Here is a 12298-nt window from a genome sequence, read left to right as displayed (position 1 = left end):
CACACTCTCCTAACAGTGATCAGTGCATATTCCTGGCGGTGGTGGTGGTGTGATTACATTGTTTTGGCAGGGGCGCTGGGGAAGGAGGGATTGGTGTTACATTGTTTTAGTCAGCACTGGCCAGTCTTGCCACACACTCTCCTAATAGCGATCAGTGTTTGCATATTCCCGGCAGCTTCTTCCTCCATCAAGCAGCACCAGAGAGACACAGCTACTTAAGGTGAGTACAGTGTTGGCAGCCTCCTCCTGTCAGCCTTACCGCCCTCACCGTAACACACTCCTCCCACGGACTTCCTGTCAGTTTATTCGTTATTTGGGTGTTTTTGAGGTTATTTATTATTTATTTAGGGTTTCCTCGCATCTGAGTCTGAAAATTTAGCTAAATATTGAAGGGAGATCTATGTAAACAAACAGATAGTGGTAGGGCGTCCTTATTATGAGCTTTTATCTGCTTCATCTCTTATTTATTGTAAGCCTAACACGTCGCAAAGTGGAGCCACATGACTAGGCTTTCATATCCGCTAGCTAGATATATCCGCCATTGCCTCATTTAGTTACGATGGAAGAATAACAGGCAAAATAGCGGCCATTCTCTCCACTGCCAAGGGCCGCCATGATGGCTGGCTACCTGTTTCAACCTGTGCCAACCTCTTGGTTCCGGTATTTTTTTGGTAATTTTCTTAACTTCTTTATTCTGCTCGTATAGCATGTTTTTATGGTTTATAAAAATAATTATTTGCTTTACGAAAATGTGGGGTGTTTTTTTGGCAGTATTTTGACAAACTTGTTTTTTTTTTTTTTTTTTTCACGCTCTAATTACGTCTTTTGTATTTCTAAAAATCGCTTATGATTTTTAAAGTGTTTTTTCGTTCCTGTTGAGAGAAAAAGTGGACTTTAAAAATGGTTTATGGTCCTGTTAAAAGTTGTGATTACAACACTTTTTGTGTTATTGTCTCTATTTCAGCTTGTAACTAACTTTTCATTGCTTGAAAAAATAGTTCGTATGTTTTAAAGTGTTTTATCTTGTTGTTGAGTCAAAATGGGTGGACTTTTCAGTGGTTTTTAATCGTGTTTAGGTTCCAACACTTGTTTTTTTTTTTACACAATTTCGGTTTTATTTGTTTACTTCTTGTTCCAGGTAACTTTTGATGGTGTAAGATGATAGTTCAGATTTTTAAAAAATTTTTACGTTCCTGAAAGTTCAAATGTTGTGGACTTTTCAATGATTTAAATGGTGCCGAATATTTCAACATTTTTTCCATAATTCATTTGGATATTTTTTAAATACTACTCAGGCTGGAGCTGTTATAATATTGTGAATATTAGTTAAAGTATTTGTCAAGTCAGAATATATAAGGCATTCAAGCCTAGCTCCATTTTTTCGAGGGGTCAATTTCAAAATGAAATCCGTTACGGTATGTAAAATAGCCGTGACATCACTGCCACCATCATGGACCCGGGACCTTGATCGGCTCCACTGTCTCCTCGGTAATATTTATCGTACTTTGCAGTGTTTTCCTGATGTTTCCATGTGTTTCTAAACTCAGACGTGTAGATAAGATTAGAATGAGCAAGAAAATAAGAAATAGAGGAGGAAGAGGGAGAAGGAATGGAGGAGGTGATAAAACAGGAAAATGCTGAAAAAACAATATTTAGGCTAATTTTTCCTGCTGCCCTGTCTGTCTTTCGTGACAGTGCTTTCAGTGTATTTGGTGTGTTTAGGGGGTGTTGGAGTGTGTCTGGAAGTGTTTAGGAGGTGTACACACACACACACACACACACACCTCTCTCTCTCTCTCTCTCTCTCTCTCTCTCTCTCTCTCTCTCTCTCTCTCTCTCTCTCTCTCTCTCTCTCTCTCTCTCTCTCTCTCTCTCTCTCTCTATATATATATATATATATATATATATATATATATATATATAATTACTCCCAGTGAGGTCTAAAACACTGTTCAGGGGGTGCTGTGAACTTATCATTAAACCCAGCTGTGACCTCACTGAACGTTTCCCTTTGTGTCTCACAACACAAGGGGGCAGTCACAGCCTGCCCTCTAAAGACAACTCTCTTCCTCCACACAAAACTACAAGCACCTAATAACACACACACCCTTCACTCAAAAATTTTAAAATCATCATGGCGACTCCTACACCAGCCTCGGAGTCCCCATCTGGGGAGGGGACCATAAATGTCCTCAGGTCGGACTGCCTTTCTGTCGATGACCCTAAATGTCTTGACACCCCCCTCAACTTTTTCTTCATTAATATCTGCAACATTCGCGGTCTAAGATCTAATTTTCAATCTGTAGAACACCACCTCTCCTCTTCTAAACCTCATCTTCTTTTCCTCACTGAAACTCAGGTGTCTGAGGCAACTGACAGTAGTCCCTTTTCTGTTCCCTCCTACTTTCTCTATCCTCATTTTCGATCCAAAGCTGGATGCTGCGTTTATGTGCGCAATGACTTAACCTGCTCTCGTGCCCACGCTCTTGAATCTTCCGAGTTTTCCACCATCTGGCTACAACTACAGAGTCATTCTCATACTAAATTTATCTGTGCTGTATACCTCTCTCCTAACTCTTCTGACTATAAGTGTTACTGTGTGTAAAGCGTATGTACCTCATGTGATTATTCCTCGGCATATATAAGTGAAATGTTCAATAGTTTTCTATTTGCATGAAAACGTGTAATATGTGTGAGTATCAGTATTTAATGCTATATTAAGCACCGAAGCCGATGCTCACTTGTTGGTAGTGTGGGGTTAACCTGCTAGTCGCCTTCGGGCATCACTCACGGCCAAGTCGCGCTCAGACAAAGACGGGCAGGATGGTGACCGAGGTAAATACTTTAATTTTGTAGTAAAAACTGATTGTCATAGTGCTAAGTCAATTGCATGTATTGTTAATGAATATTGTAATATGTTGAAAGTGTTTAATATCAGTGTATAATGTTATTTTGTAAGAAATTGAGACCGAGAACTTGTTCGCAGTTCTTACGGTCATGCCTACCTCATCAATAAACGTCAGAGAGAGAACTGCCTTTCCTCGACCCTACGATGATGGGTGTGATCAGTAAAACAGATCACCTGAGAGCCAATTGATGCCCAGCCGGTGCGGCTACAGTAAGAACTCGGCCTACAAGCAAGAAATTGGCTCCATGTGAAACCGTAGCAAGAGTGAGTCACAGGACGAGGGGACGCTGACGTAAGCCTAAAGGTTGACCTCTGAGGCCCCGGGGTCAGCTCTACCCTTGACGACAACCACTCCCTTCTACCCACTGTGCCTCGCCACCATTTTGTAGAACCCATGGTCACAGGCAAGAAAGTATAATAGTATGTATGTGCACTGAATTGAGTAGCCTAAGTGAAAATTACCCACAATTAGCTAGTATTAAGAGTGGTAATTTTAAATTGCTCTTTCAGTGTCTCAGTATTGACACAATTAAGTTGTTAGATATGTCTGATACTGAGGAAATTAATGCCGTAGATGGCCTTAGGGAAGGTGAGGGTGAGCAAGTGGACAGGGATCAAACTTGTATTGAAGAAGTTAGTGTCAGGGAGCGAGTGCCAACCGATAAAGGAAGAGAATATCAAGTCAGTGTAACCAAAGGAAGAGCAGAGTCCTGTAAGCGTAAATGGAGCAGTGTTACCAGCAAAATTAAGAAAGGATTAAAAATTGTAATTAGCCCCTTTGAATTAGAGCCCATGTCAAGTGAAGTAATAGAGGCATTTCATCAGTATTATGTGGAATACACAAAGCTGGTGGAACTAGAGCCAGAAAGGTCAGAGGAGCTAAATGAAGAGCTGGAACACAATCAACAAGTTCACCATGAAATATTAGAAAGTATAGAATGTAAAAGAAAGGAGTTAAAGAATGACAGAGGATCAATTTGTTCCAGCAAACGGTCTAGACATTCTAGAGTCTCATCTACTTCATCACGTTCATCAGCAGCACAAAGAAAGCAAGAAGCAGCAGCAAAGGTAGCCAGACTTAGAAAGGAAATGGAATATCATGATAGTTTAGCAGAGGCAGAAGTTATGTTAGCTAAGACAAAAGCAGAGGCAGAAGCAATGTTCTCAAAGAAAAAGAAAGAGAGAGATTTAGCAGTTGCTAGTGCAGAACTTAATGCTCTTAGCTTAGTTGAAGAAGAAGTAAAAATGCTTCCAGGTAATGATGAAAGTGTAGAGAAGCAAAGTTATCTTCAACAATACATAGAGTCACAAAATGAAATGAAAGCACAAGCAATTGCAAATCAACAAAGTGACAATGCCATGCCTCACAAATATGTTACATTCCATGACCCACAGAAACCTTCTTCTTGCAATAGAGATAATGAATTGATGACAAATGAAGTAGATGGACAAATATTTAGTGAACCTCAGGTAATAAATCTCAACCCTACAGCTCAAAGTCTTGTACCAAGCTCTCGTAGACACACTCATAATGTCAACATGCCTAATAATGTGAATAATGTGAGACAGAATCATCAATCCTTTTCCCATCCTGGGGGAACCTTTGCAATCAACATACCTGATCCCAAGTGGAGCCTCCCTCCAATAGAGCCTAACACTTTTGATGGAGAACCCATGGAATTTCCAAGTTGGTTGAAAAACTTTGAAACTTATGTAGAGTCTAAAACTTCTGTTGGTAAAGAGAGACTTGCCTACTTAGAGAGGTATACAACTGGTGAGGCAAAGAATGCCATTAAAATGTTAATGCACTTTAACTCTGATGCTGACTATGTGCAAGCAAAGAAAATTCTTAGTGATAGATTTGGAAACAAAAGCATCATAGCTGATGCTTACACAAATAAGTTAATGAATTGGCTACCAATCTCTCCGCATAATGGTCCAGCATTAACAGCATTCTCAGATTTTTTGAAGTGCTGTTTAGCTGCAATGAAACACACTTCTTATTTGTCATTTCTGAATGACCCTAGAGAGCAGAGAAAGGTGCTAGCAAAACTCCCTGAACATGTTGTTCATGACTGGAGAAAGCAAGCGATGATATATCTTGATACTAACAGTAATAACACTTCTAGTAGCAATGAAGAGCACCACCCACCCTTTGAAATGTTATGTGAATTTGTCCAGAAAGAAGCAAAAGGAGCAAGCAATCCATTTCTTTCCTGGAATTCAGTAAGTAGGGAAGTAAATGATTGGATCAAAACTCAAACATGGGCAACCAATTGGAAACCAAGGGAATCAAACATCATGACAAAGAATAGAGGGAGTAGAACTTTCATGGCTAAATCAATTGAGGAAAAACCAATGTGGTCATTCCAAAGTAAAGTAAATGTACAAGCCAACAAACAGTATCCCAAGGACCAGGAAAGGAAAGGACGATTCTGTCACTACTGTACAAAGGATCATGATTTAGATGATTGCAAGGAATTTGCCAAACTTGATGGTAATACTAGGTACAAATTTGCTAAAGAAAAACGGTTATGTACAGGGTGTCTAAAAATGGGTCACAAAGGAAAGGATTGTAGAAGAAGGAAAGTTTGTAAAGTATGTCAGAGATACCATCCCACAGCTCTTCACAATGATGACATGACAAGAACTGAGAGCCAAAAGGTGCCAGCACAAGCAACTCAGCCTAAAGATGATAAACCCACAGTAGTAGCAAATAAGGTCAAAGTTACAGAATCAGTGACACATGACATGCACACCATGATAGTTCCTGTATGGTTACATCATGTTAGCAACGAAGAGAATAAAGTTTTAGTGTATGCCCTGCTGGATGAGCAGTCTGATGCTTCATTCATCAAGGAAAGCACTCTGAATAAATTGGGAGTTAGTGGACCATCAGTGTCACTCAATATCCACACAATAAGTGGAAAACAAATCACTGATTCTATCAAAATTCATGGACTTAAAGTAAGAGGTTATAATGAAGAAGTGGAAATATCAGTCCCTTCAGCATATTCAACAGAAAACATTTCAGCTGGACGGAGTCAGATACCAAGGCCCGAGACTGCTTGCGACTGGCCCCACTTAAAGGCAATCTCTGACAAACTAATGAAATATGACCCAAGCATTGACATAGGACTTCTCATTGGTCTTGATTGTGCAGAAGCCATTATGGCAGAAGAGCAAATAGCAGGTGATAGTAAGAAGCATCCCTATGCTCGTAGGACAGAGCTAGGTTGGGGGATCATTGGTAAAATCTCACCCCATTCAAGTCCATTGGAGGATACAGTGGTAGTCTACAGAACAGTGACACAAGAAGTAGAAATCAATGAAGAAAAGAGGGTTAATTTCTTAGTGGTTCCTACTAAAACCAAAGAGATGATTAATCCTTCTCAAGTGAGAGATATGTTTGAACTTGACTTCAGTGATAGAAAGTCAGCTGACACTCCATTATCATATGAAGATAAAAGGTTTATGAGTAAGATGAAAGAAGGAGTACATCAGCTGAAGGATGGCCATTATGAGTTGCCCCTTCCTCTTAAAGATGATAAGGTCAAGCTTCCAAACAACAAACTATTAGCAGAGCAGAGACTCAAGAAGTTAAGAGCTAAACTTGAGAAGGATAATCAACACAAAGGTGATTACAAAGTGTTCATGGATGATATGATTACAAAAGGTTATGCAGAGGTTGTACCGACAAAGGATTTAGTTAGGAATGATGGTAAGGTCTGGTACATTCCACATCATGGAGTCTATCATCCAATAAAGCCAAAGAAGTTGAGAGTTGTATTTGACTGTAGTGCAAACTACAGGAACCAGTCATTAAACAGTCACCTGTTACAAGGCCCAGACCTTACCAACAAACTTATTGGAGTATTGTGTAGGTTTAGGCAAGAAAGCATTGCACTTGTATGTGATATAGAAGCAATGTACCATCAAGTGAAGGTCAACCCAGAACACAGAGACATGTTAAGATTCCTTTGGTGGGAAAATGGTGACCTTAATAATAAGATAGCTGAATACAGGATGACAGCTCACCTGTTTGGAGCTACTTCATCTCCAAGTGTAGCCAACTTTGCTCTTAAGAAAGCTGCAGATGACTACGGGTGTGGATCTGATGCAGCCAAGTTTGTAAGAAACAACTTTTATGTTGATGATGGTTTGAAGTCAGTAGCTACAATGGATGAAGCTGTCACTCTTATTCAGCAGAGCAAAGAATTATGTTACAAGGGAGGTTTTAACCTTCATAAGTTCTTGTCAAACAACAAAGATGTATTAGCTGCAATTTCTCCTCATGAGAGAGCAGATGGAATTAAAAGTTTGGATTTTAGTAAGAATGAAGACACACTGCCTATAGAAAGAACTTTGGGAGTTGAGTGGTGCATAGAATCTGACACATTTCAATTTAGAATAAAGCTGAAAGACAAGCCACTCACCAGGAGAGGCATTCTGTCAACAGTGAGCTCTATATATGATCCATTAGGTCTAGTGTCACCTCTCATACTGACTGGAAAGCAAATTTTACAAGAATTATGTAAGAATGCAGTTGAATGGGATGATGAGGTGCCAGATTATGTCAAACCTAAATGGATAAAATGGAAGGATGAGCTGCACAAACTAGATCAGTTAAAGGTACCTAGATGCTACAAACCTGATGACTTTGGGGAAGTAGAAAAGGTTGAACTCCATCACTTTTCAGATGCCTGTCAAGAGGGATATGGCCAGTGCTCATATATTAGATTAATTAGCAAGACTGGCCAAATTCATTGTGCATTAGTAATGGCAAAGTCACGTGTCACACCTCTAAAAACCATAACAATTCCCAGACTAGAACTAGCAGCAGCAGTGGTGTCAGTTAGAATCCATAAACTCTTGAAGGGAGAACTTGAGTATAATAATGTGGAAGAAGTATTTTGGACAGACAGCAAAGTAGTCCTTGGTTACATTGCAAATGAAGCAAAGAGATTCCATGTATATGTTGCAAATAGAGTAGAAACAATAAGAGATCACACTTCACCAGATCAGTGGAAATTTGTAGAGACACAGTATAACCCAGCAGATCATGCATCTAGAGGCATGACAGCAGATGAATTGTGTAATAGCAAGATCTGGTGGAATGGCCCAGAATTCCTTTGGCAACATAGCAAAATGGATAGCCATTCCCAGTACAAGGTCATAAATGAGAATGATCCAGAAGTGAAGAAAGTTGTATGCCATGCTGTAGGTACACAACAGCCCACAGATATACTAGAAAGACTTGAGTATTTTTCAGATTGGTTTAAAGCAAAGAGGGCAGTTGCTGTATGCCTCAAGCTTCTGAACAGCTTCAGAGGAAAAGGTGATGGCACTACTAAAGTAAAGGGAAACACATATAAGCCAGTAAATGTAGCAGAAGTGTCAGAAGCTGAAAATGTAATTATAAAACAACTGCAAGCAAAGGCATTCCAGAAGGAAATAAACGTACTGAAATCATCTGCTAACCATAATTCTTTAATTAAAGGAGACAATGGCAAGGGAACAAAAGTGATAGACAAGACCAGTTCCCTCTATAAGTTAGATCCCTACATTGACAAAAATGGTATCATGAGAGTAGGAGGAAGATTGAGGCTTTCTAATTTGACAGATGAATCCAAACATCCAGTCATCCTCCCCAAAACATCTCACATAACCCAGCTGATAATATGCCACCATCACAAAAGGACAAATCATCAAGGCAGGGGCATAACTTTAAATGAAATCAGGTCATGTGGATACTGGATAGTAGGAGGATCATCCCTAGTATCAAGGCACATTTCAAAGTGCATTATCTGTCGTAAAGTTAGAAGTACAACACAGGGACAGAAGATGGCAGACCTGCCTATTGACAGACTAGAACCATCACCTCCTTTTACATACTCAGCAGTAGATTTCTTTGGCCCTTTCTATGTCAAAGAGGGGCGTAAAGAGCTTAAAAGATATGGAGTGCTCTTTACTTGCATGGCATGTAGAGCTGTGCACATAGAGACAGCCAACAGCATGGATACAAGTTCCTTCCTAAGTGCATACCGTCGCTTTGTAGGACGAAGAGGGCCCGTAAGACAGTTGAGATGTGACCAAGGAACTAACTTTGTAGGAGCCAAATCAGAGTATGAGAAATGCTTAAAAGAATTAAATAACAATAAAGTCAGACAAGAACTCGTGAAAGATCAGTGTGACTGGATTGTTTTTAACATGAATGTACCCAATTCCAGTCACATGGGAGGTGTTTGGGAGAGGCAGATACGCACAGTGAGAAATGTACTCTCTGTGTTGCTTGATCAGCATGGTACTCAGTTAGATGACCAAGATCTGAGAACCTTCCTAGTTGAAGCAGAAAATATAGTTAATGGTCGTCCCCTAACTGTGGACCATCTTAACTCCCCAGAAAGTCTTACACCGTTGACACCCAGTAATTTGTTAACTATGAAAACAAAGGTAGTACTGCCTCCTCCAAGCATTTTCATTAAGAAGGACCTGTACTGCATAAAGAGATGGCGCAGAGCACAATACCTGGCCAACCAGTTCTGGTCCAGGTGGAAAAAGGAGTATGTGCAATTCCTACAGCTTAGAAATAAGTGGACAACACCAAAGAGGAATCTCAGTGTAAATGACATAGTTATCATCAAAGATCAGAATTTAGCAAGGAACCAGTGGAAACTGGGAAGAGTAACAGAAGTATCTCCTGATCATGATGGCCTAGTAAGAAAGGTTAAGGTCCTGGTTTCAGACTGTAATCTCGACAACCAGGGAAGACACATAAAGGCAAACAGGACCATCATAGAGAGGCCAATACATAGTCTAGTATTGCTGTTAGAAGGTAATGCATAATAATAGACCGGAGCATCCCCGCCAAGGAGCCAATGTAACAAAACATATTATGTGCTAATCCTAGTTTTAAGGTACATACTAATCTTAATTTAAGGTAAATTGTTACACAATTTAGGGGAGCCATGTTACTGTGTGTAAAGCGTATGTACCTCATGTGATTATTCCTCGGCATATATAAGTGAAATGTTCAATAGTTTTCTATTTGCATGAAAACGTGTAATATGTGTGAGTATCAGTATTTAATGCTATATTAAGCACCGAAGCCGATGCTCACTTGTTGGTAGTGTGGGGTTAACCTGCTAGTCGCCTTCGGGCATCACTCACGGCCAAGTCGCGCTCAGACAAAGACGGGCAGGATGGTGACCGAGGTAAATACTTTAATTTTGTAGTAAAAACTGATTGTCATAGTGCTAAGTCAATTGCATGTATTGTTAATGAATATTGTAATATGTTGAAAGTGTTTAATATCAGTGTATAATGTTATTTTGTAAGAAATTGAGACCGAGAACTTGTTCGCAGTTCTTACGGTCATGCCTACCTCATCAATAAACGTCAGAGAGAGAACTGCCTTTCCTCGACCCTACGATGATGGGTGTGATCAGTAAAACAGATCACCTGAGAGCCAATTGATGCCCAGCCGGTGCGGCTACAGCCAAGTTAATTGCATGTATTGTTAATGAATATTGTAATTTGTTAAAAGTGTTTAATATCCGTGTATAATGTTATTTTGTAAGAAATTGAGATAGAGAACTTGTTCGCAGTTCTTACGGTCATGCCTACCTCATCAATAAACGTGTCAGGGAGAACTGCCTTTCCTCGACCCTACGATGATGGGTGTGATCAGTAAAACAGATCACCTGAGAGCCAATTGATGCCCAGCCGGTGCGGCTACAGTAAGAACTCGGCCTACAAGCAAGAAATTGGCTCCATGTGAAACCGTAGCAAGAGTGAGTCACAGGACGAGGGGACGCTGACGTAAGCCTATAGGTTGACCTCTGAGGCCCCGGGGTCAGCTCTACCCTTGACGACAACCACTCCCTTCTACCCACTGTGCCTCGCCACCGTTTTGTAGAACCCATGGTCACAGGCAAGAAAGTATAATAGTATGTATGTGCACTGAATTGAGTGGCCTAAGTGAAAATTACCCACAATTAGCTAGTATTAAGAGTGGTAATTTAATTGCTCTTTCAGTGTCTCAGTATTGACACAATTAAGTTGTTAGATATGTCTGATACTGAGGAAATTAATGCCGTAGATGGCCTTAGGGAAGGTGAGGGTGAGCAAGTGGACAGGGATCAAACTTGTATTGAAGAAGTTAGTGTCAGGGAGCGAGTGCTGACCGACAAAGGAAGAGAATATCAAGTCAGTGTAACCAAAGGAAGAGCAGAGTCCTGTAAGCGTAAATGGAGCAGTGTTACCAGCAAAATTAGGAAAGGATTAAAAATTGTAATTAGCCCCTTTGAATTAGAGCCCATGTCAAGTGAAGTAATAGAGGCATTTCAGCAGTATTATGTGGAATACACAAAGCTGGTGGAACTAGAGCCAGAAAGGTCAGAGGAGCTAAATGAAGAGCTGGAACACAATCAACAAGTTCACCATGAAATATTAGAAAGTATAGAATGTAAAAGAAAGGAGTTAAAGAATGACAAAGGATCAATTTGTTCTAGCAAACGGTCTAGGCATTTTAGAGTCTCATCTACTTCATCACATTCATCTGCACAAAGAAAGCAAGAAGCAGCAGCAAAGGTAGCCAGACTTAGAAAGGAAATGGAATATCATGATAGTTTAGCAGAGGCAGAAGTTAGGTTAGCTAGAGACCAGGCAATGTTTCCAAAGAAAAAGAAAGAGAGATTTAGCAGTCGCTAGTGCAGAACTTAATGCTCTTAGCTTAGTTGAAGAAGTAAAAATGCTTCCAGGTAATGATGAAAGTGTAGAGAAGCAAAGTTATCTTCAACAATACATAGAGTCACAAAATGAAATGAAAGCACAAGCAATTGCAAATCAACAAAGTGACAATGCCATGCCTCACAAATATGTTACATTCCATGACCCACAGAAACCTTCTTCTTGCAATAGAGATAATGAATTGATGACAAATGAAGTAGATGGACAAATATTTAGTGAACCTCAGGTAATAAATCTCAACCCTACAGCTCAAAGTCTTGTACCAAGCTCTCGTAGACACACTCATAATGTCAACATGCCTAATAATGTGAGACAGAATCATCAATCCTTTTCCCATCCTGGGGGAACCTTTGCAATCAACATACCTGATCCCAAGTGGAGCCTCCCTCCAATAGAGCCTAACACTTTTGATGGAGAACCCATGGAATTTCCAAGTTGGTTGAAAAACTTTGAAACTTATGTAGAGTCTAAAACTTCTATTGGTAAAGAGAGACTTGCCTACTTAGACAGGTATACAACTGGTGAGGCAAAGGATGCCATTAAAATGTTAATGCACTTTAACTCTGATGCTGACTATGTGCAAGCAAAGAAAATTCTTAGTGATAGATTTGGAAACAAAAGCATCATAGCTGATGCTTA

General features: G+C 40.0%; 1 protein-coding gene across 1 annotated transcript; it reads left to right on the top strand.

Moving 5' to 3' along the window:
• The first annotated feature begins 6872 nt into the window (after positions 1–6872).
• Positions 6873–10402, top strand: LOC135096095 (uncharacterized). Its single transcript, XM_063997335.1, has 2 exons — positions 6873–10122; positions 10274–10402. Exon 1 carries the CDS (start codon positions 6875–6877, stop codon positions 9752–9754), a length of 2880 nt encoding a protein of 959 aa, XP_063853405.1. The 5' UTR covers positions 6873–6874; the 3' UTR covers positions 9755–10122; positions 10274–10402.
• Positions 10403–12298: the final 1896 nt, after the last annotated feature.

Source organism: Scylla paramamosain, unplaced genomic scaffold (assembly GCF_035594125.1).
Source record: "Scylla paramamosain isolate STU-SP2022 unplaced genomic scaffold, ASM3559412v1 Contig2, whole genome shotgun sequence".
Lineage (NCBI taxonomy): Eukaryota > Metazoa > Arthropoda > Malacostraca > Decapoda > Portunidae > Scylla > Scylla paramamosain.
This window is presented reverse-complemented; position numbering and strand designations above follow the sequence as displayed.

Bases quoted from the DNA above. Each gene is read 5' to 3' on its own strand.
- LOC135096095 (XM_063997335.1), top strand. From the start codon at position 6,875: ATGTTAAGATTCCTTTGGTGGGAAAATGGTGACCTTAATAATAAGATA.